We start from the raw sequence: 23150 nt of genomic DNA on the forward strand, positions 1-23150 counted from the left end.
ACATGATCTCCTATATCGGAGAAGAGTATCTACGCTTGTCGTGGATCATTCTAAACACCATTGACATACACTAAAGATGCCTTTACTATGGCACAACATATGCAGTTGTTGTAGTGAATATAATATTATGTGAATCTTCTACTTCCTTTACGTCCTTTACATCTGAAAATCCCTTTCCCAATGAAGGAGATTGTCTCCTGTTGGAGGAAACTGTGTACAATTGTTGTAGATATGATAGAATCTTCAATGCACAATTGTTTTTCAATCTCTCTTTTCATATTCTATTTGATTCAATGAAATATTTGAATGTATTAGTGTAGCGTGACATATTGGGTTTCTTCATGTGTAAATGGTGGTACATATTTATCTACAATTCACCCATACCAGTGAAATAATATACACTGACCTATAGTGTGCTAGTATAGTGAGGCTACGCTGGGCTCTAGTATAATACAGAACGCTGACCTATAGTTTGCTAGTACAATAGGGCTAAGGTGGGAGGTCTATTATTATAGCTTAACAGAGTTGCTCCCCGCAGAGGTCAGACATGTAGTAAATTCCTCCCCTTGACCTGGAAAACAGGTTGTGAATCTTCCACTGAATCTGTATTTTCACAATTCAAAGATGAAAAATGTGTCTTCGCATAACGGTTGGTCTTCAAAGTAAAACAACATTTATTCATGGAGAAGGTCTAGGCAACAAAAGACCGAAGCAACCTCATCATGTAGGATACGAAGAGGAAACAGATTGTGATTTGTAATTATGTCAAACTGAATTTTACAGAAACACAAAGTAGAGTTATAAAATGATGATGGTGTCCAACTTGTTATGGCTTTGTGGAGTCCAGGGTGTACATCGCAGCAGGACGCTGGAGAGCTGGATATAGAGACTCCATACAATATCACAGGTTCACGTGACAATAGAGGCATTTGTGGACCCCCATGTTTTTTACCATTTCACATAGGGACCCGAAAGAAAAGTTGACCCTCCCACTCAAACCCCGGCTATATATGGCAAAACATACTTGTTGTAAATATGAGAACATGTAATTGACGTGTAGTCAATTCAAGAATCCTAAAAATGAAGTCAAATTGAACCTAAGCACCTAAAAGCACAATAACACTCCTATTGCACTTATTCACTTATTGATCGTCTCATTATCATCTGTCGTGAAAAGTAAATGCCATCGGATTTCTCTGGCCACACACATACATATTTGTCACCATTCTGGATGATACAATTGATTTTTATTGAGCCAACTCACAGCACTGATTTGAGATGACAACTCCTGAATGAAAAAATGAATGAATGAATGAATGCCTTTCATTGTCATTGCACATAACAACGAAATTCGTACAATGTACATGATACTGTTAAGTTTTTTTCCTTTCGCGCAACTAATACAAAATAATATGCCTACCTCCATGTTTCAAAAGACGTCCTCTGCCATTCTTGTTTCGCCTCTTGAACTCTGGGGCCAAGTCAAGTGACGACTGTTACGCAAACATACGTAGGCCGACTGTAAAGGGAAGTTTGATCTGTTGTTTTTTTCTCCCCCCGATATGGATATATACTGTATATATATATATATAAGTAACGCAAGACATTTTTGTATTAGTAACTGTTACAACCGTTACATTACTGCGTTACAGACAAATGTAATCTGATTACAGTAAAGAGTTACTTTGTAACGCATTACCCCCAACACTGGTCAGGAGCACATCCTCTCCCTCAACACCAGTAAGACCAAAGAGCTTGCCGTGGACTTCAGGAGAAAAGACAGAGAACACGGACACATCACCATCGATAGGGCATCGGTGGAGAGCGTCAACATCTTCAAGTTCCTTGCTGTCCACGTCCGTGAGGAACATGGGGGGTCAGATGGCTGAGCGGTTAGGGAATCAGGCTTTTAATCAGAAGGTTGCCGGTTCGATTCCCGGCCTTGCGAATTGACGTTGTGTCCTTGGGCAAGGCACCTACTTGCCTCGGGGGAATGTCCCTGTACTTACTGCTCTGGATAAGAGCGTCTGCTAAATGACAAAGTGTAAATGTCGGCCAGGCGGTGTGTGGAAAAAGTTTGGAGGATCATAAGAGACTCCAGCCACCCGAGCCATGGGCTTCTGTCACTGCAGAAATAGTATACCATCAGGTTGGCGGTATCGCAGCATCAGGACCCGCACCTGCCGATTACATGACACGTTCTTCCTCCAAGCAATCAAACTTCTGAACTGTTGAACGCTCATGATACATACCTATATACCGTATATCTGCGCCGTATTTATCAGCCTCAGGCTGAGTTCACATTCTATACTGCTCTCATAACATAGTGGCAAATGACTATACAGACAGCTACATGTCACCACGCCACTTTTGTTTATCTCCTGTATATTGTATATTGTGTTGTGTCACAGATGTGTAACTTGTGTTAAGTGTAAATGATGATCTCGGGTAATCGTTATACTGCTATGTTGCCTGGAACTGCGGTATATGGTGGAGTTACAATAAAAGGATTTGATTTGGATGAAGATGGTCATCATTCTCACATGAAGTCATAGTTAAGGTATGCTCTTCATTAGTTTGTGATTAGCATGCATCATTAGTTTATGTATGTGAGCATAAATGCAAGTTTTAAGGTATGTAATGTTACTGTAAAGTGTTGCCCGAAAAGGAGCATTTTGTAACCACAACTTATTTCTTAGCAACCTATTATGATGTCATACTGCAGAATTAGAACACAGTCAGGAAAATCTGGTCAAATGAGTCAATCGTGTCAGTCACCTGCGATACACACCAGCGATATACTCCTGCATATTTACTACTGTTTGTATAGCTCTCGACATCTTGTTGCATTCTTGCACACTCTTATTGATTTCATATCAACATTCTACTTCAAAGATCCTTCCAAGGTATGCACTTTAATTGTATTTAAATATTTGTAAAGGGTCGATTCTACTCTTTGAAGAGGTTGATGATTTTATAAATGTGATTGGAAAGTGGTGAACACATCTCTGTTGAGCTGTTTTGCTTGATAAAGGTCAGCAGTATCCAAGTACCCTCCATATCCTCCTGGTTCTAATTCATTTCCTGTGGTATCCATGTTCCCTCAGAGTGATCATGGACTCCATGTCCAACCACACTCTCCTCTGGGTGCAGTCCTACCTTGATGAGCAGGTAGGCCCAACACTCACCACACCATACAACTGGCCTGCACCTACAGTAGCCAATCAAATGAGGTGTGTGTCCTAGCTCAGAGGTTTCACTGCTAATAATTGCTCTGTCTCCAGCGACAGCTCATCAGGGAGTTCCTGAGTCTTCAGGAGCAGGGGGGGATCCCCTCTGACATCAGTATCCACCTCATGAGGGGATGGATCCTGTCCAATGCCAGGACAGCCTTCCTGAACAGGTGGGTAGTCACACTGATCACCTTCACCACTTTGAAGAATTATTGACAATGACACTCACAAACAAACTCTCTCACACACACACACACTGAAACACAGTCCCTCATACTCTCTCTCTCTCTTTCATACATCTTAACGTGCTGATAATAAATTCATTGTGTTGTTCAGATTTCAGGAAATGGTGGAAGGGAACCCTCTCCACTTCATGGAGTTGGTGAGGCACATATTACCTTTCACTAGCTGACCAACTAACTAACTAACTAACTAACTAACTGACTACAGATATGAGGAGACATTCAAAATATTCATTTTTGCTTTGAAAATGAGCAATTCATGAGCAGTCTAAGCTGTATCGCTCATGCTCAAGTCAGCCTGCTCTTGTCCACACAGATGTGGAAGGTGAAGGCCTACCACAGGCTCAGAGAGCTTGAGCAGGGAGTTCTACGAGAGCTTCATATGCAGGCAAGCGAGTCCTCTCCATTCTCCAGCCAGGTAGAGTCACATGCTTTAATCTCTGATACACTCTACTGCCATCACAGTGGTCTGTGGGCTTGTTTAGGTCTCGGTATGTAAGCTGATGCTTCACGTTTCTCCAGCTGCCAGCCTGCACCACTCTGATGAGTGGTGACGCAGGGCACCTCACCCACACCACCCTCCAGAGGGCCCTCTCTGACATGGGCTCCAGGGTGAGGAGAGCTGAGACCCAGACCAGGAGGATGCCCAGGCAGGTTGTGGTGCACAGCCAGACCATCAAGCACATCATCTCCCAGGTGCTTCTCCAGGTCAACCACCAGGCCTTCCAGCAAGGGCTCTGTCCGCAGACGAGTTCTCTCGTCCTCGACACCCAGGAACGCCTCTGGTGCTTCCCCTGGGTCCAGGTGACCGAGGAGAAGCAGATGGCCAACACTCTCCTGCAGTCCTCCGCTGCCCACCAGGTGGCCAAGGCGGTTGTGGAGAGGCTGGAGCAGGTGTTAGCCCCCAGGCCTGTGCTGGCAAGAGCTCTGGCTAGCGGCTCCAACATCTTGTCTCGCTACCTGGTTCATCTGGTGGCTCTGAGCATCGCCCAGCTGGTCCCCGATCAGCTGTCGGCCAACCAGGAGGAGAGACTGATCAGCCAGAGAGCGGCTGCCTCCCATCCTCTCCCTCCCAAGTTCCTCATCAGCAGAAAGCTGGTGGAGGACTTCCTGGTCAGCTTCCTCCTGAAGCTCCACCCTCTGAATGGCCGTGGTGTGAAGCAGCTGAGCCAGCAGGAACTGCTCGCCACGACCATCAGGATGACTGCTGTCACCCTGGCAACCCTGGAGAGAGTCCCCGGTGTCTCCGTGGACCAGAAGCTTCCTGCCCCCCTCTGCAACATGAGGCGCACCGTGCTTCAACTGCAGAGCGACATGGTGGAGAAGTTTGGCACCGTCATCAAGGTCAAGAAACTGGTAGGTTTGAAAGACCCTGCCGTTCTGACCGCCGTCCCTCAGTGTGTCATGGAGGGAGTGCTGAGGCTGTACCAGTCCCTTGATGAGGCCGGCCCTGCTGGTGTCCCCGTCCCCTGTGGAGAGACAGCCAAGGCTGTGGAGGAAGCCATGAAGGACAAGCTCTTCTCTCAGCATCTTCCCGAGGCACTGAAGAAGACCCTGTTCCAGCAGTACGGAACATGGATTCGTCACACGGCGACGTTCCAGCAGGCCTTTCCCAAGATGACCGACCAGGATGTCCTGGACTACCGGTGCAAGGTACTGAAGCCACGCCTCTCCAACAGAGATGTGGTGTGGGTGGAGCACAGGTACCTTGTTTGTGCTGAGAAGGAGGAGGAGGAGGAGGAGGAGGAGGAGGAGGAGGAGGAGAGGAAGGTGCGTCCAGCCAGCACTCTGATGGAGAACCACCTAGCCCTGGACTGCAGCCTTGCTGCCTTTCATAGGCAGTTCCCCCGGGCTGACTTCTTTGAAGATGTCACACCCGACCAGGGTGACGTCTCCAAGGTTGACCTAGGTGTGGAGAAGCCTTCAGCGAAGGTAAGATAAGATCAACTTTTTTAGCTTTTGCTATTGAGAATATGGTCTATTCATGTAGATAAACCTCTTATTCTATTGTTTCAGTGTATACATCCGATTGTCTTAGACGTTGTACCGATACCTCAGCAGGTTCGAGACCAGAAGTTGGCCATCAGAGCGGCCCGTCGCTTTGGGCCCCTCGTACCTCCAGGCCAACCATGGGCAGGGGATTGTCCTGAGGTTCTGCCAACCACACCAGAGAACCAATGGCTGAAGACCACACCCCTGGACCACAAAGAGAAGCCTATCATAGCCCTTGGCCAGAAGGCCGAGCCTCTGGTCCAGGTGTCAATAATCAAAAAGGTTTGAACTGGTCTTTTGAACTCTGTACTAGATGTCTTTTAATAAACTGCAAGTGTACAAGGAGGCAAAATAAGGTAAACATAACTTAAAGATTCCTTCCCCTTGCAGGTACTGACTGGTGTGTTTGAGCACCACTGTTGGCCCTGGCCCACAGCCCAACGCAAGGAGCAGCAGGACTTTCATGAAGCACTGGTGGAGCACACTCACCTCCTGGTGCAGAGGGAGGCAGAGAGGTACAGACGCAACCGTGTCTTCTTAAACACCCTGCGGCGTTTCATCCACCCAGAAGAGGAGACCACATTTTGCCGGGCAATAGCCTGGTCCATGAGAGAGGAAGCCTCCAGCTTCTTACCCACCATGAAGCTGAACAGAGCCAACCTGCTAAAGATTCCACAGCTAGCTGTCATCTTCTGCAGCATGGTCGCTGGCAAGCTGATGGCCAACTTGAAGCCCTCTGTCCACTTCGCTAGCGGCACCAAGAAGGGAGACGACACTCCCTACTGCATCAACCTCCCTGTCAAGAGAGAGGCCGACTCAGACAGGCCCCAAACCAGGCTGGAGATGCATGTGGAGAAGCACAGGAGAGACACCCTGGAGGAACTCCGCACCCCTGTGGTAAAGGTAAGCTGACTGAGCAACACACACACACACACACAGAAACACACACACTCTCACACTCTCAGACACATAGACATGCATCCATACACACCTTGGGCTCGTTGTGTCTCTGGACAGGACCGTGAGTACTGGGGGAAGCGCCTCCACGACCTCTACACCGAGAACGGGGCCCTGCCCACGGAGCTCCAGGAGCTGGGGAAGACGTTCGGCTACTCTCCCAAAGACCCCCGAAGGAAGAGGAAGAGCTGCACGGCCTGGCTTTGCTGCACAGCCTGGCTATGCTGCTTGTTCAGGCGGAAGTAAAGGACATGATCTCCTATATCGGAGAAGAGTATCTACGCTTGTCGTGGATCATTCTAAACACCATTGACATACACTAAAGATGCCTTTACTATGGCACAACATATGCAGTTGTTGTAGTGAATATAATATTATGTGAATCTTCTACTTCCTTTACGTCCTTTACATCTGAAAATCCCTTTCCCAATGAAGGAGATTGTCTCCTGTTGGAGGAAACTGTGTACAATTGTTGTAGATATGATAGAATCTTCAATGCACAATTGTTTTTCAATCTCTCTTTTCATATTCTATTTGATTCAATGAAATATTTGAATGTATTAGTGTAGCGTGACATATTGGGTTTCTTCATGTGTAAATGGTGGTACATATTTATCTACAATTCACCCATACCAGTGAAATAATATACACTGACCTATAGTGTGCTAGTATAGTGAGGCTACGCTGGGCTCTAGTATAATACAGAACGCTGACCTATAGTTTGCTAGTACAATAGGGCTAAGGTGGGAGGTCTATTATTATAGCTTAACAGAGTTGCTCCCCGCAGAGGTCAGACATGTAGTAAATTCCTCCCCTTGACCTGGAAAACAGGTTGTGAATCTTCCACTGAATCTGTATTTTCACAATTCAAAGATGAAAAATGTGTCTTCGCATAACGGTTGGTCTTCAAAGTAAAACAACATTTATTCATGGAGAAGGTCTAGGCAACAAAAGACCGAAGCAACCTCATCATGTAGGATACGAAGAGGAAACAGATTGTGATTTGTAATTATGTCAAACTGAATTTTACAGAAACACAAAGTAGAGTTATAAAATGATGATGGTGTCCAACTTGTTATGGCTTTGTGGAGTCCAGGGTGTACATCGCAGCAGGACGCTGGAGAGCTGGATATAGAGACTCCATACAATATCACAGGTTCACGTGACAATAGAGGCATTTGTGGACCCCCATGTTTTTTACCATTTCACATAGGGACCCGAAAGAAAAGTTGACCCTCCCACTCAAACCCCGGCTATATATGGCAAAACATACTTGTTGTAAATATGAGAACATGTAATTGACGTGTAGTCAATTCAAGAATCCTAAAAATGAAGTCAAATTGAACCTAAGCACCTAAAAGCACAATAACACTCCTATTGCACTTATTCACTTATTGATCGTCTCATTATCATCTGTCGTGAAAAGTAAATGCCATCGGATTTCTCTGGCCACACACATACATATTTGTCACCATTCTGGATGATACAATTGATTTTTATTGAGCCAACTCACAGCACTGATTTGAGATGACAACTCCTGAATGAAAAAATGAATGAATGAATGAATGCCTTTCATTGTCATTGCACATAACAACGAAATTCGTACAATGTACATGATACTGTTAAGTTTTTTTCCTTTCGCGCAACTAATACAAAATAATATGCCTACCTCCATGTTTCAAAAGACGTCCTCTGCCATTCTTGTTTCGCCTCTTGAACTCTGGGGCCAAGTCAAGTGACGACTGTTACGCAAACATACGTAGGCCGACTGTAAAGGGAAGTTTGATCTGTTGTTTTTTTCTCCCCCCGATATGGATATATACTGTATATATATATATATAAGTAACGCAAGACATTTTTGTATTAGTAACTGTTACAACCGTTACATTACTGCGTTACAGACAAATGTAATCTGATTACAGTAAAGAGTTACTTTGTAACGCATTACCCCCAACACTGGTCAGGAGCACATCCTCTCCCTCAACACCAGTAAGACCAAAGAGCTTGCCGTGGACTTCAGGAGAAAAGACAGAGAACACGGACACATCACCATCGATAGGGCATCGGTGGAGAGCGTCAACATCTTCAAGTTCCTTGCTGTCCACGTCCGTGAGGAACATGGGGGGTCAGATGGCTGAGCGGTTAGGGAATCAGGCTTTTAATCAGAAGGTTGCCGGTTCGATTCCCGGCCTTGCGAATTGACGTTGTGTCCTTGGGCAAGGCACCTACTTGCCTCGGGGGAATGTCCCTGTACTTACTGCTCTGGATAAGAGCGTCTGCTAAATGACAAAGTGTAAATGTCGGCCAGGCGGTGTGTGGAAAAAGTTTGGAGGATCATAAGAGACTCCAGCCACCCGAGCCATGGGCTTCTGTCACTGCAGAAATAGTATACCATCAGGTTGGCGGTATCGCAGCATCAGGACCCGCACCTGCCGATTACATGACACGTTCTTCCTCCAAGCAATCAAACTTCTGAACTGTTGAACGCTCATGATACATACCTATATACCGTATATCTGCGCCGTATTTATCAGCCTCAGGCTGAGTTCACATTCTATACTGCTCTCATAACATAGTGGCAAATGACTATACAGACAGCTACATGTCACCACGCCACTTTTGTTTATCTCCTGTATATTGTATATTGTGTTGTGTCACAGATGTGTAACTTGTGTTAAGTGTAAATGATGATCTCGGGTAATCGTTATACTGCTATGTTGCCTGGAACTGCGGTATATGGTGGAGTTACAATAAAAGGATTTGATTTGGATGAAGATGGTCATCATTCTCACATGAAGTCATAGTTAAGGTATGCTCTTCATTAGTTTGTGATTAGCATGCATCATTAGTTTATGTATGTGAGCATAAATGCAAGTTTTAAGGTATGTAATGTTACTGTAAAGTGTTGCCCGAAAAGGAGCATTTTGTAACCACAACTTATTTCTTAGCAACCTATTATGATGTCATACTGCAGAATTAGAACACAGTCAGGAAAATCTGGTCAAATGAGTCAATCGTGTCAGTCACCTGCGATACACACCAGCGATATACTCCTGCATATTTACTACTGTTTGTATAGCTCTCGACATCTTGTTGCATTCTTGCACACTCTTATTGATTTCATATCAACATTCTACTTCAAAGATCCTTCCAAGGTATGCACTTTAATTGTATTTAAATATTTGTAAAGGGTCGATTCTACTCTTTGAAGAGGTTGATGATTTTATAAATGTGATTGGAAAGTGGTGAACACATCTCTGTTGAGCTGTTTTGCTTGATAAAGGTCAGCAGTATCCAAGTACCCTCCATATCCTCCTGGTTCTAATTCATTTCCTGTGGTATCCATGTTCCCTCAGAGTGATCATGGACTCCATGTCCAACCACACTCTCCTCTGGGTGCAGTCCTACCTTGATGAGCAGGTAGGCCCAACACTCACCACACCATACAACTGGCCTGCACCTACAGTAGCCAATCAAATGAGGTGTGTGTCCTAGCTCAGAGGTTTCACTGCTAATAATTGCTCTGTCTCCAGCGACAGCTCATCAGGGAGTTCCTGAGTCTTCAGGAGCAGGGGGGGATCCCCTCTGACATCAGTATCCACCTCATGAGGGGATGGATCCTGTCCAATGCCAGGACAGCCTTCCTGAACAGGTGGGTAGTCACACTGATCACCTTCACCACTTTGAAGAATTATTGACAATGACACTCACAAACAAACTCTCTCACACACACACACACTGAAACACAGTCCCTCATACTCTCTCTCTCTCTTTCATACATCTTAACGTGCTGATAATAAATTCATTGTGTTGTTCAGATTTCAGGAAATGGTGGAAGGGAACCCTCTCCACTTCATGGAGTTGGTGAGGCACATATTACCTTTCACTAGCTAACTTACTAACTAACTAACTAACTAACTAACTAACTACAGATATGAGGAGACATTCAAAATATTCATTTTTGCTTTGAAAATGAGCAATTCATGAGCAGTCTAAGCTGTATCGCTCATGCTCAAGTCAGCCTGCTCTTGTCCACACAGATGTGGAAGGTGAAGGCCTACCACAGGCTCAGAGAGCTTGAGCAGGGAGTTCTACGAGAGCTTCATATGCAGGCAAGCGAGTCCTCTCCATTCTCCAGCCAGGTAGAGTCACATGCTTTAATCTCTGATACACTCTACTGCCATCACAGTGGTCTGTGGGCTTGTTTAGGTCTCGGTATGTAAGCTGATGCTTCACGTTTCTCCAGCTGCCAGCCTGCACCACTCTGATGAGTGGTGACGCAGGGCACCTCACCCACACCACCCTCCAGAGGGCCCTCTCTGACATGGGCTCCAGGGTGAGGAGAGCTGAGACCCAGACCAGGAGGATGCCCAGGCAGGTTGTGGTGCACAGCCAGACCATCAAGCACATCATCTCCCAGGTGCTTCTCCAGGTCAACCACCAGGCCTTCCAGCAAGGGCTCTGTCCGCAGACGAGTTCTCTCGTCCTCGACACCCAGGAACGCCTCTGGTGCTTCCCCTGGGTCCAGGTGACCGAGGAGAAGCAGATGGCCAACACTCTCCTGCAGTCCTCCGCTGCCCACCAGGTGGCCAAGGCGGTTGTGGAGAGGCTGGAGCAGGTGTTAGCCCCCAGGCCTGTGCTGGCAAGAGCTCTGGCTAGCGGCTCCAACATCTTGTCTCGCTACCTGGTTCATCTGGTGGCTCTGAGCATCGCCCAGCTGGTCCCCGATCAGCTGTCGGCCAACCAGGAGGAGAGACTGATCAGCCAGAGAGCGGCTGCCTCCCATCCTCTCCCTCCCAAGTTCCTCATCAGCAGAAAGCTGGTGGAGGACTTCCTGGTCAGCTTCCTCCTGAAGCTCCACCCTCTGAATGGCCGTGGTGTGAAGCAGCTGAGCCAGCAGGAACTGCTCGCCACGACCATCAGGATGACTGCTGTCACCCTGGCAACCCTGGAGAGAGTCCCCGGTGTCTCCGTGGACCAGAAGCTTCCTGCCCCCCTCTGCAACATGAGGCGCACCGTGCTTCAACTGCAGAGCGACATGGTGGAGAAGTTTGGCACCGTCATCAAGGTCAAGAAACTGGTAGGTTTGAAAGACCCTGCCGTTCTGACCGCCGTCCCTCAGTGTGTCATGGAGGGAGTGCTGAGGCTGTACCAGTCCCTTGATGAGGCCGGCCCTGCTGGTGTCCCCGTCCCCTGTGGAGAGACAGCCAAGGCTGTGGAGGAAGCCATGAAGGACAAGCTCTTCTCTCAGCATCTTCCCGAGGCACTGAAGAAGACCCTGTTCCAGCAGTACGGAACATGGATTCGTCACACGGCGACGTTCCAGCAGGCCTTTCCCAAGATGACCGACCAGGATGTCCTGGACTACCGGTGCAAGGTACTGAAGCCACGCCTCTCCAACAGAGATGTGGTGTGGGTGGAGCACAGGTACCTTGTTTGTGCTGAGAAGGAGGAGGAGGAGGAGGAGGAGGAGGAGGAGGAGAGGAAGGTGCGTCCAGCCAGCACTCTGATGGAGAACCACCTAGCCCTGGACTGCAGCCTTGCTGCCTTTCATAGGCAGTTCCCCCGGGCTGACTTCTTTGAAGATGTCACACCCGACCAGGGTGACGTCTCCAAGGTTGACCTAGGTGTGGAGAAGCCTTCAGCGAAGGTAAGATAAGATCAACTTTTTTAGCTTTTGCTATTGAGAATATGGTCTATTCATGTAGATAAACCTCTTATTCTATTGTTTCAGTGTATACATCCGATTGTCTTAGACGTTGTACCGATACCTCAGCAGGTTCGAGACCAGAAGTTGGCCATCAGAGCGGCCCGTCGCTTTGGGCCCCTCGTACCTCCAGGCCAACCATGGGCAGGGGATTGTCCTGAGGTTCTGCCAACCACACCAGAGAACCAATGGCTGAAGACCACACCCCTGGACCACAAAGAGAAGCCTATCATAGCCCTTGGCCAGAAGGCCGAGCCTCTGGTCCAGGTGTCAATAATCAAAAAGGTTTGAACTGGTCTTTTGAACTCTGTACTAGATGTCTTTTAATAAACTGCAAGTGTACAAGGAGGCAAAATAAGGTAAACATAACTTAAAGATTCCTTCCCCTTGCAGGTACTGACTGGTGTGTTTGAGCACCACTGTTGGCCCTGGCCCACAGCCCAACGCAAGGAGCAGCAGGACTTTCATGAAGCACTGGTGGAGCACACTCACCTCCTGGTGCAGAGGGAGGCAGAGAGGTACAGACGCAACCGTGTCTTCTTAAACACCCTGCGGCGTTTCATCCACCCAGAAGAGGAGACCACATTTTGCCGGGCAATAGCCTGGTCCATGAGAGAGGAAGCCTCCAGCTTCTTACCCACCATGAAGCTGAACAGAGCCAACCTGCTAAAGATTCCACAGCTAGCTGTCATCTTCTGCAGCATGGTCGCTGGCAAGCTGATGGCCAACTTGAAGCCCTCTGTCCACTTCGCTAGCGGCACCAAGAAGGGAGACGACACTCCCTACTGCATCAACCTCCCTGTCAAGAGAGAGGCCGACTCAGACAGGCCCCAAACCAGGCTGGAGATGCATGTGGAGAAGCACAGGAGAGACACCCTGGAGGAACTCCGCACCCCTGTGGTAAAGGTAAGCTGACTGAGCAACACACACACACACACACAGAAACACACACACTCTCACACTCTCAGACACATAGACATGCATCCATACACACCTTGGGCTCGTTGTGTCTCTGGACAGGACCGTGAGTACTGGGGGAAGCGCCTCCACGACCTCTACACCGAGAACGGGGCCCTGCCCACGGAGCTCCAGGAGCTGGGGAAGACGTTCGGCTACTCTCCCAAAGACCCCCGAAGGAAGAGGAAGAGCTGCACGGCCTGGCTTTTCTGCACAGCCTGGCTATGCTGCTTGTTCAGGCGGAAGTAAAGGACATGATCTCCTATATCGGAGAAGAGTATCTACGCTTGTCGTGGATCATTCTAAACACCATTGACATACACTAAAGATGCCTTTACTATGGCACAACATATGCAGTTGTTGTAGTGAATATAATATTATGTGAATCTTCTACTTCCTTTACGTCCTTTACATCTGAAAATCCCTTTCCCAATGAAGGAGATTGTCTCCTGTTGGAGGAAACTGTGTACAATTGTTGTAGATATGATAGAATCTTCAATGCACAATTGTTTTTCAATCTCTCTTTTCATATTCTATTTGATTCAATGAAATATTTGAATGTATTAGTGTAGCGTGACATATTGGGTTTCTTCATGTGTAAATGGTGGTACATATTTATCTACAATTCACCCATACCAGTGAAATAATATACACTGACCTATAGTGTGCTAGTATAGTGAGGCTACGCTGGGCTCTAGTATAATACAGAACGCTGACCTATAGTTTGCTAGTACAATAGGGCTAAGGTGGGAGGTCTATTATTATAGCTTAACAGAGTTGCTCCCCGCAGAGGTCAGACATGTAGTAAATTCCTCCCCTTGACCTGGAAAACAGGTTGTGAATCTTCCACTGAATCTGTATTTTCACAATTCAAAGATGAAAAATGTGTCTTCGCATAACGGTTGGTCTTCAAAGTAAAACAACATTTATTCATGGAGAAGGTCTAGGCAACAAAAGACCGAAGCAACCTCATCATGTAGGATACGAAGAGGAAACAGATTGTGATTTGTAATTATGTCAAACTGAATTTTACAGAAACACAAAGTAGAGTTATAAAATGATGATGGTGTCCAACTTGTTATGGCTTTGTGGAGTCCAGGGTGTACATCGCAGCAGGACGCTGGAGAGCTGGATATAGAGACTCCATACAATATCACAGGTTCACGTGACAATAGAGGCATTTGTGGACCCCCATGTTTTTTACCATTTCACATAGGGACCCGAAAGAAAAGTTGACCCTCCCACTCAAACCCCGGCTATATATGGCAAAACATACTTGTTGTATATATGAGAACATGTAATTGACGTGTAGTCAATTCAAGAATCCTAAAAATGAAGTCAAATTGAACCTAAGCACCTAAAAGCACAATAACACTCCTATTGCACTTATTCACTTATTGATCGTCTCATTATCATCTGTCGTGAAAAGTAAATGCCATCGGATTTCTCTGGCCACACACATACATATTTGTCACCATTCTGGATGACACAATTGATTTTTATTGAGCCAACTCACAGCACTGATTTGAGATGACAACTCCTGAATGAAAAAATGAATGAATGAATGAATGCCTTTCATTGTCATTGCACATAACAACGAAATTCGTACAACGTACATGGTACTGTTAAGTTTTTTTCCTTTCGCGCAACTAATACAAAATAATATGCCTACCTCCATGTTTCAAAAGACGTCCTCTGCCATTCTTGTTTCGCTTCTTGAACTCTGGGGCCAAGTCAAGTGACGACTGTTACGCAAACATACGTAGGCCGACTGTAAAGGGAGGTTTGATCTGTTGTTTTTTTCTCCCCCCGATATGGATATATACTGTATATATATATATATATATAAGTAACGCAAGACATTTTTGTATTAGTAACTGTTACAACCGTTACATTACTGCGTTACAGACAAATGTAATCTGATTACAGTAAAGAGTTACTTTGTAACGCATTACCCCCAACACTGGTCAGGAGCACATCCTCTCCCTCAACACCAGTAAGACCAAAGAGCTTGCCGTGGACTTCAGGAGAAAAGACAGAGAACACGGACACATCACCATCGATGGGGCATCGGTGGAGAGCGTCAACATCTTCAAGTTCCTTGCTGTCCACGTCCATGAGGAACATGGGGGGTCAGATGGCTGAGCGGTTAGGGAATCGGGCTTTTAATCAGAAGGTTGCCGGTTCGATTCCCGGCCTTGCGAATTGACGTTGTGTCCTTGGGCAAGGCACCTACTTGCCTCGGGGGAATGTCCCTGTACTTACTGCTCTGGATAAGAGCGTCTGCTAAATGACAAAGTGTAAATGTCGGCCAGGCGGTGTGTGGAAAAAGTTTGGAGGATCATAAGAGACTCCAGCCACCCGAGCCATGGGCTTCTGTCACTGCAGAAATAGTATACCATCAGGTTGGCGGTATCGCAGCATCAGGACCCGCACCTGCCGATTACATGACACGTTCTTCCTCCAAGCAATCAAACTTCTGAACTGTTGAACGCTCATGATACATACCTATATACCGTATATCTGCGCCGTATTTATCAGCCTCAGGCTGAGTTCACATTCTATACTGCTCTCATAACATAGTGGCAAATGACTATACAGACAGCTACATGTCACCACGCCACTTTTGTTTATCTCCTGTATATTGTATATTGTGTTGTGTCACAGATGTGTAACTTGTGTTAAGTGTAAATGATGATCTCGGGTAATCGTTATACTGCTATGTTGCCTGGAACTGCGGTATATGGTGGAGTTACAATAAAAGGATTTGATTTGGATGAAGATGGTCATCATTCTCACATGAAGTCATAGTTAAGGCATGCTCTTCATTAGTTTGTGTTGTGATTAGCATGCATCATTTGTTTATGTATGTGAGCATAAATGCAAGTTTTAAGGTATGTAATGTTACTGTAAAGTGTTGCCCGAAAAGGAGCATTTTGTAACCACAACTTATTTCTTAGCAACCTATTGTGATGTCATACTGCAGAATTAGAACACAGTCAGGAAAATCTGGTCAAATGAGTCAATCGTGTCAGTCACCTGCGATACACACCAGCGATATACTCCTGCATATTTACTACTGTTTGTATAGCTCTCGACATCTTGTTGCATTCTTGCACACTCTTATTGATTTCATATCAATATTCTACTTCAAAGATCCTTCCAAGGTATGCACTTTAATTGTATTAAAATATTTGTAAAGGGTCGATTCTACTCTTTGAAGAAGTTGATGATTTTATAAATGTGATTGGAAAGTGGTGAACACATCTCTGTTGAGCTGTTTTGCTTGATAAAGGTCAGCAGTATCCAAGTACCCTCCATATCCTCCTGGTTCTAATTCATTTCCTGTGGTATCCATGTTCCCTCAGAGTGATCATGGACTCCATGTCCAACCACACTCTCCTCTGGGTGCAGTCCTACCTTGATGAGCAGGTAGGCCCAACACTCACCACACCATACAACTGGCCTGCACCTACAGTAGCCAATCAAATGAGGTGTGTGTCCTAGCTCAGAGGTTTCACTGCTAATAATTGCTCTGTCTCCAGCGACAGCTCATCAGGGAGTTCCTGAGTCTTCAGGAGCAGGGGGGGATCCCCTCTGACATCAGTATCCACCTCATGAGGGGATGGATCCTGTCCAATGCCAGGACAGCCTTCCTGAACAGGTGGGTAGTCACACTGATCACCTTCACCACTTTGAAGAATTATTGACAATGACACTCACAAACAAACTCTCTCACACACACACACACACACACACACACACACACACACACACACACACTGAAACACAGTCCCTCATACTCTCTCTCTTTCATACATCTTAACGTGCTGATAATAAATTCATTGTGTTGTTCAGATTTCAGGAAATGGTGGAAGGGAACCCTCTCCACTTCATGGAGTTGGTGAGGCACATATTACCTTTCACTAGCTAACCAACTAACTAACTAACTAACTACAGATATGAGGAGACATTCAAAATATTCATTTTTGCTTTGAAAATGAGCAATTCATGAGCAGTCTAAGCTGTATCGCTCATGCTCAAGTCAGCCTGCTCTTGTCCACACAGATGTGGAAGGTGAAGGCCTACCACAGGCTCAGAGAGCTTGAGCAGGGAGTTCTACGAGAGCTTCATATGCAGGCAAGCGAGTCCTCTCCATTCTCCAGCCAGGTAGAGTCACATGCTTTAATCTCTGATACACTCTACTGCCATCACAGTGGTCTGTGGGCTTGTTTAGGTCTCGGTATGTAAGCTGATGCTTCACGTTTCTCCAGCTGCCAGCCTGCACCACTCTGATGAGTGGTGACGCAGGGCACCTCACCCACACCACCCTCCAGAGGGCCCTTTCTGACATGGGCTCCAGGGTGAGGAGAGCTGAGACCCAGACCAGGAGGATGCCCAGGCAGGTTGTGGTGCACAGCCAGACCATCAAGCACATCATCTCCCAGGTGCTTCTCCAGGTCAACCACCAGGCCTTCCAGCAAGGGCTCTGTCCGCAGACGAGTTCTCTCGTCCTCGACACCCAGGAACGCCTCTGGTGCTTCCCCTGGGTCCAGGTGACCGAGGAGAAGCAGATGGCCAACACTCTCCTGCAGTCCTCCGCTGCCCACCAGGTGGCCAAGGCGGTTGTGGAGAGGCTGGAGCAGGTGTTAGCCCCCAGGCCTGTGCTGGCAAGAGCTCTGGCTAGCGGCTCCAACATCTTGTCTCGCTACCTGGTTCATCTGGTGGCTCTGAGCATCGCCCAGCTGGTCCCCGATCAGCTGTCGGCCAACCAGGAGGAGAGACTGATCAGCCAGAGAGCGGCTGCCTCCCATCCTCTCCCTCCCAAGTTCCTCATCAGCAGAAAGCTGGTGGAGGACTTCCTGGTCAGCTTCCTCCTGAAGCTCCACCCTCTGAATGGCCGTGGTGTGAAGCAGCTGAGCCAGCAGGAACTGCTCGCCACGACCATCAGGATGACTGCTGTCACCCTGGCAACCCTGGAGAGAGTCCCCGGTGTCTCCGTGGACCAGAAGCTTCCTGCCCCCCTCTGCAACATGAGGCGCACCGTGCTTCAACTGCAGAGCGACATGGTGGAGAAGTTTGGCACCGTCATCAAGGTCAAGAAACTGGTAGGTTTGAAAGACCCTGCCGTTCTGACCGCCGTCCCTCAGTGTGTCATGGAGGGAGTGCTGAGGCTGTACCAGTCCCTTGATGAGGCCGGCCCTGCTGGTGTCCCCGTCCCCTGTGGAGAGACAGCCAAGGCTGTGGAGGAAGCCATGAAGGACAAGCTCTTCTCTCAGCATCTTCCCGAGGCACTGAAGAAGACCCTGTTCCAGCAGTACGGAACATGGATTCGTCACACGGCGACGTTCCAGCAGGCCTTTCCCAAGATGACCGACCAGGATGTCCTGGACTACCGCTGCAAGGTACTGAAGCCACGCCTCTCCAACAGAGATGTGGTGTGGGTGGAGCACAGGTACCTTGTTTGTGCTGAGAAGGAGGAGGAGGAGGAGGAGGAGGAGGAGGAGGAGAGGAAGGTGCGTCCAGCCAGCACTCTGATGGAGAACCACCTAGCCCTGGACTGCAGCCTTGCTGCCTTTCATAGGCAGTTCCCCCGGGCTGACTTCTTTGAAGATGTCACACCCGACCAGGGTGACGTCTCCAAGGTTGACCTAGGTGTGGAGAAGCCTTCAGCGAAGGTAAGATAAGATCAACTTTTTTAGCTTTTGCTATTGAGAATATGGTCTATTCATGTAGATAAACCTCTTATTCTATTGTTTCAGTGTATACATCCGATTGTCTTAGACGTTGTACCGATACCTCAGCAGGTTCGAGACCAGAAGTTGGCCATCAGAGCGGCCCGTCGCTTTGGGCCCCTCGTACCTCCAGGCCAACCATGGGCAGGGGATTGTCCTGAGGTTCTGCCAACCACACCAGAGAACCAATGGCTGAAGACCACACCCCTGGACCACAAAGAGAAGCCTATCATAGCCCTTGGCCAGAAGGCCGAGCCTCTGGTCCAGGTGTCAATAATCAAAAAGGTTTGAACTGGTCTTTTGAACTCTGTACTAGATGTCTTTTAATAAACTGCAAGTGTACAAGGAGGCAAAATAAGGTAAACATAACTTAAAGATTCCTTCCCCTTGCAGGTACTGACTGGTGTGTTTGAGCACCACTGTTGGCCCTGGCCCACAGCCCAACGCAAGGAGCAGCAGGACTTTCATGAAGCACTGGTGGAGCACACTCACCTCCTGGTGCAGAGGGAGGCAGAGAGGTACAGACGCAACCGTGTCTTCTTAAACACCCTGCGGCGTTTCATCCACCCAGAAGAGGAGACCACATTTTGCCGGGCAATAGCCTGGTCCATGAGAGAGGAAGCCTCCAGCTTCTTACCCACCATGAAGCTGAACAGAGCCAACCTGCTAAAGATTCCACAGCTAGCTGTCATCTTCTGCAGCATGGTCGCTGGCAAGCTGATGGCCAACTTGAAGCCCTCTGTCCACTTCGCTAGCGGCACCAAGAAGGGAGACGACACTCCCTACTGCATCAACCTCCCTGTCAAGAGAGAGGCCGACTCAGACAGGCCCCAAACCAGGCTGGAGATGCATGTGGAGAAGCACAGGAGAGACACCCTGGAGGAACTCCGCACCCCTGTGGTAAAGGTAAGCTGACTGAGCAACACACACACACACACACAGAAACACACACACTCTCACACTCTCAGACACATAGACATGCATCCATACACACCTTGGGCTCGTTGTGTCTCTGGACAGGACCGTGAGTACTGGGGGAAGCGCCTCCACGACCTCTACACCGAGAACGGGGCCCTGCCCACGGAGCTCCAGGAGCTGGGGAAGACGTTCGGCTACTCTCCCAAAGACCCCCGAAGGAAGAGGAAGAGCTGCACGGCCTGGCTTTGCTGCACAGCCTGGCTATGCTGCTTGTTCAGGCGGAAGTAAAGGACATGATCTCCTATATCGGAGAAGAGTATCTACGCTTGTCATGGATCATTCTAAACACCATTGACATACACTAAAGATGCCTTTACTATGGCACAACATATGCAGTTGTTGTAGTGAATATAATATTATGTGAATCTTCTACTTCCTTTACGTCCTTTACATCTGAAAATCCCTTTCCCAATGAAGGAGATTGTCTCCTGTTGGAGGAAACTGTGTACAATTGTTGTAGATATGATAGAATCTTCAATGCACAATTGTTTTTCAATCTCTCTTTTCATATTCTATTTGATTCAATGAAATATTTGAATGTATTAGTGTAGCGTGACATATTGGGTTTCTTCATGTGTAAATGGTGGTACATATTTATCTACAATTCACCCATACCAGTGAAATAATATACACTGACCCATAGGGTGCTAGTATAGTGAGGCTACGCTGTGCTCTAGTATAATACAGAACGCTGACCTATAGTTTGCTAGTACAATAGGGCTAAGGTGGGAGGTCTATTATTATAGCTTAACAGAGTTGCTCCCCGCAGAGGTCAGACATGTAGTAAATTCCTCCCCTTGACCTGGAAAACAGGTTGTGAATCTTCCACTGAATCTGTATTTTCACAATTCAAAGATGAAAAATGTGTCTTCGCATAACGGTTGGTCTTCAAAGTAAAACAACATTTATTCATGGAGAAGGTCTAGGCAACAAAAGACCAAAGCAACCTCATCATGTAGGATACGAAGAGGAAACAGATTGTGATTTGTAATTATGTCAAACTGAATTTTACAGAAACACAAAGTAGAGTTATAAAATGATGATGGTGTCCAACTTGTTATGGCTTTGTGGAGTCCAGGGTGTACATCGCAGCAGGACGCTGGAGAGCTGGATATAGAGACTCCATACAATATCACAGGTTCACGTGACAATAGAGGCATTTGTGGACCCCCATGTTTTTTACCATTTCACATAGGGACCCGAAAGAAAAGTTGACCCTCCCACTCAAACCCCGGCTATATGTGGCAAAACATACTTGTTGTAAATATGAGAACATGTAATTGACGTGTAGTCAATTCAAGAATCCTAAAAATGAAGTCAAATTGAACCTAAGCACCTAAAAGCACAATAACACTCCTATTGCACTTATTCACTTATTGATCGTCTCATTATCATCTGTCGTGAAAAGTAAATGCCATCGGATTTCTCTGGCCACACACATACATATTTGTCACCATTCTGGATGATACAATTGATTTTTATTGAGCCAACTCACAGCACTGATTTGAGATGACAACTCCTGAATGAAAAAATGAATGAATGAATGAATGCCTTTCATTGTCATTGCACATAACAACGAAATTCGTACAATGTACATGGTACTGTTAAGTTTTTTTCCTTTCGCGCAACTAATACAAAATAATATGCCTACCTCCATGTTTCAAAAGACGTCCTCTGCCATTCTTGTTTCGCCTCTTGAACTCTGGGGCCAAGTCAAGTGACGACTGTTACGCAAACATACGTAGGCCGACTGTAAAGGGAGGTTTGATCTGTTGTTTTTTTCTCCCCCCGATATGGATATATACTGTATATATATATATATATATAAGTAACGCAAGACATTTTTGTATTAGTAACTGTTACAACCGTTACATTACTGCGTTACAGACAAATGTAATCTGATTACAGTAAAGAGTTACTTTGTAACGCATTACCCCCAACACTGGTCAGGAGCACATCCTCTCCCTCAACACCAGTAAGACCAAAGAGCTTGCCGTGGACTTCAGGAGAAAAGACAGAGAACACGGACACATCACCATCGATAGGGCATCGGTGGAGAGCGTCAACATCTTCAAGTTCCTTGCTGTCCACGTCCGTGAGGAACATGGGGGGTCAGATGGCTGAGCGGTTAGGGAATCGGGCTTTTAATCAGAAGGTTGCCGGTTCGATTCCCGGCCTTGCAAATTGACGTTGTGTCCTTGGGCAAGGCACCTACTCGCCTCGGGGGAATGTCCCTGTACTTACTGCTCTGGATAAGAGCGTCTGCTAAATGACAAAGTGTAAATGTCGGCCAGGCGGTGTGTGGAAAAAGTTTGGAGGATCATAAGAGACTCCAGCCACCCGAGCCATGGGCTTCTGTCACTGCAGAAATAGTATACCATCAGGTTGGCGGTATCGCAGCATCAGGACCCGCACCTGCCGATTACATGACACGTTCTTCCTCCAAGCAATCAAACTTCTGAACTGTTGAACGCTCATGATACATACCTATATACCGTATATCTGCGCCGTATTTATCAGCCTCAGGCTGAGTTCACATTCTATACTGCTCTCATAACATAGTGGCAAATGACTATACAGACAGCTACATGTCACCACGCCACTTTTGTTTATCTCCTGTATATTGTATATTGTGTTGTGTCACAGATGTGTAACTTGTGTTAAGTGTAAATGATGATCTCGGGTAATCGTTATACTGCTATGTTGCCTGGAACTGCGGTATATGGTGGAGTTACAATAAAAGGATTTGATTTGGATGAAGATGGTCATCATTCTCACATGAAGTCATAGTTAAGGTATGCTCTTCATTAGTTTGTGATTAGCATGCATCATTAGTTTATGTATGTGAGCATAAATGCAAGTTTTAAGGTATGTAATGTTACTGTAAAGTGTTGCCCGAAAAGGAGCATTTTGTAACCACAACTTATTTCTTAGCAACCTATTGTGATGTCATACTGCAGAATTAGAACACAGTCAGGAAAATCTGGTCAAATGAGTCAATCGTGTCAGTCACCTGCGATACACACCAGCGATATACTCCTGCATATTTACTACTGTTTGTATAGCTCTCGACATCTTGTTGCATTCTTGCACACTCTTATTGATTTCATATCAATATTCTACTTCAAAGATCCTTCCAAGGTATGCACTTTAATTGTATTAAAATATTTGTAAAGGGTCGATTCTACTCTTTGAAGAAGTTGATGATTTTATAAATGTGATTGGAAAGTGGTGAACACATCTCTGTTGAGCTGTTTTGCTTGATAAAGGTCAGCAGTATCCAAGTACCCTCCATATCCTCCTGGTTCTAATTCATTTCCTGTGGTATCCATGTTCCCTCAGAGTGATC

At 46.6% G+C, this 23150-nt stretch overlaps 2 protein-coding genes across 2 annotated transcripts; both read left to right on the top strand.

The window, feature by feature from the left end:
- Window positions 1–3114: 3114 nt before the first annotated feature.
- LOC146273536 (uncharacterized) lies at window positions 3115–7575 on the top strand. Its single transcript, XM_084706156.1, has 8 exons — window positions 3115–3171; window positions 3285–3403; window positions 3570–3615; window positions 3792–3893; window positions 3998–5407; window positions 5537–5749; window positions 5858–6370; window positions 6485–7575. Exons 1-8 carry the CDS (start codon window positions 3115–3117, stop codon window positions 6668–6670), a joined length of 2646 nt encoding a protein of 881 aa, XP_084562282.1. The 3' UTR covers window positions 6671–7575.
- Window positions 7576–9787: 2212 nt separating this feature from the next.
- On the top strand, window positions 9788–20297 carry LOC146273537 (uncharacterized). The gene is made up of 17 exons (XM_084706158.1): window positions 9788–9844; window positions 9958–10076; window positions 10243–10288; window positions 10465–10566; window positions 10671–12074; window positions 12204–12416; window positions 12525–13037; window positions 13152–13333; window positions 15116–15220; window positions 16457–16520; window positions 16634–16752; window positions 16947–16992; window positions 17157–17258; window positions 17363–18766; window positions 18896–19108; window positions 19217–19729; window positions 19844–20297. Exons 1-17 carry the CDS (start codon window positions 9788–9790, stop codon window positions 20027–20029), a joined length of 5388 nt encoding a protein of 1795 aa, XP_084562284.1. The 3' UTR covers window positions 20030–20297.
- The last annotated feature ends 2853 nt before the right edge of the window (window positions 20298–23150 follow it).

This window comes from Hypomesus nipponensis, chromosome 9 (genome assembly GCF_054491055.1).
Source record: "Hypomesus nipponensis isolate SF chromosome 9, ASM5449105v1, whole genome shotgun sequence".
NCBI classification, from domain to species: domain Eukaryota; kingdom Metazoa; phylum Chordata; class Actinopteri; order Osmeriformes; family Osmeridae; genus Hypomesus; species Hypomesus nipponensis.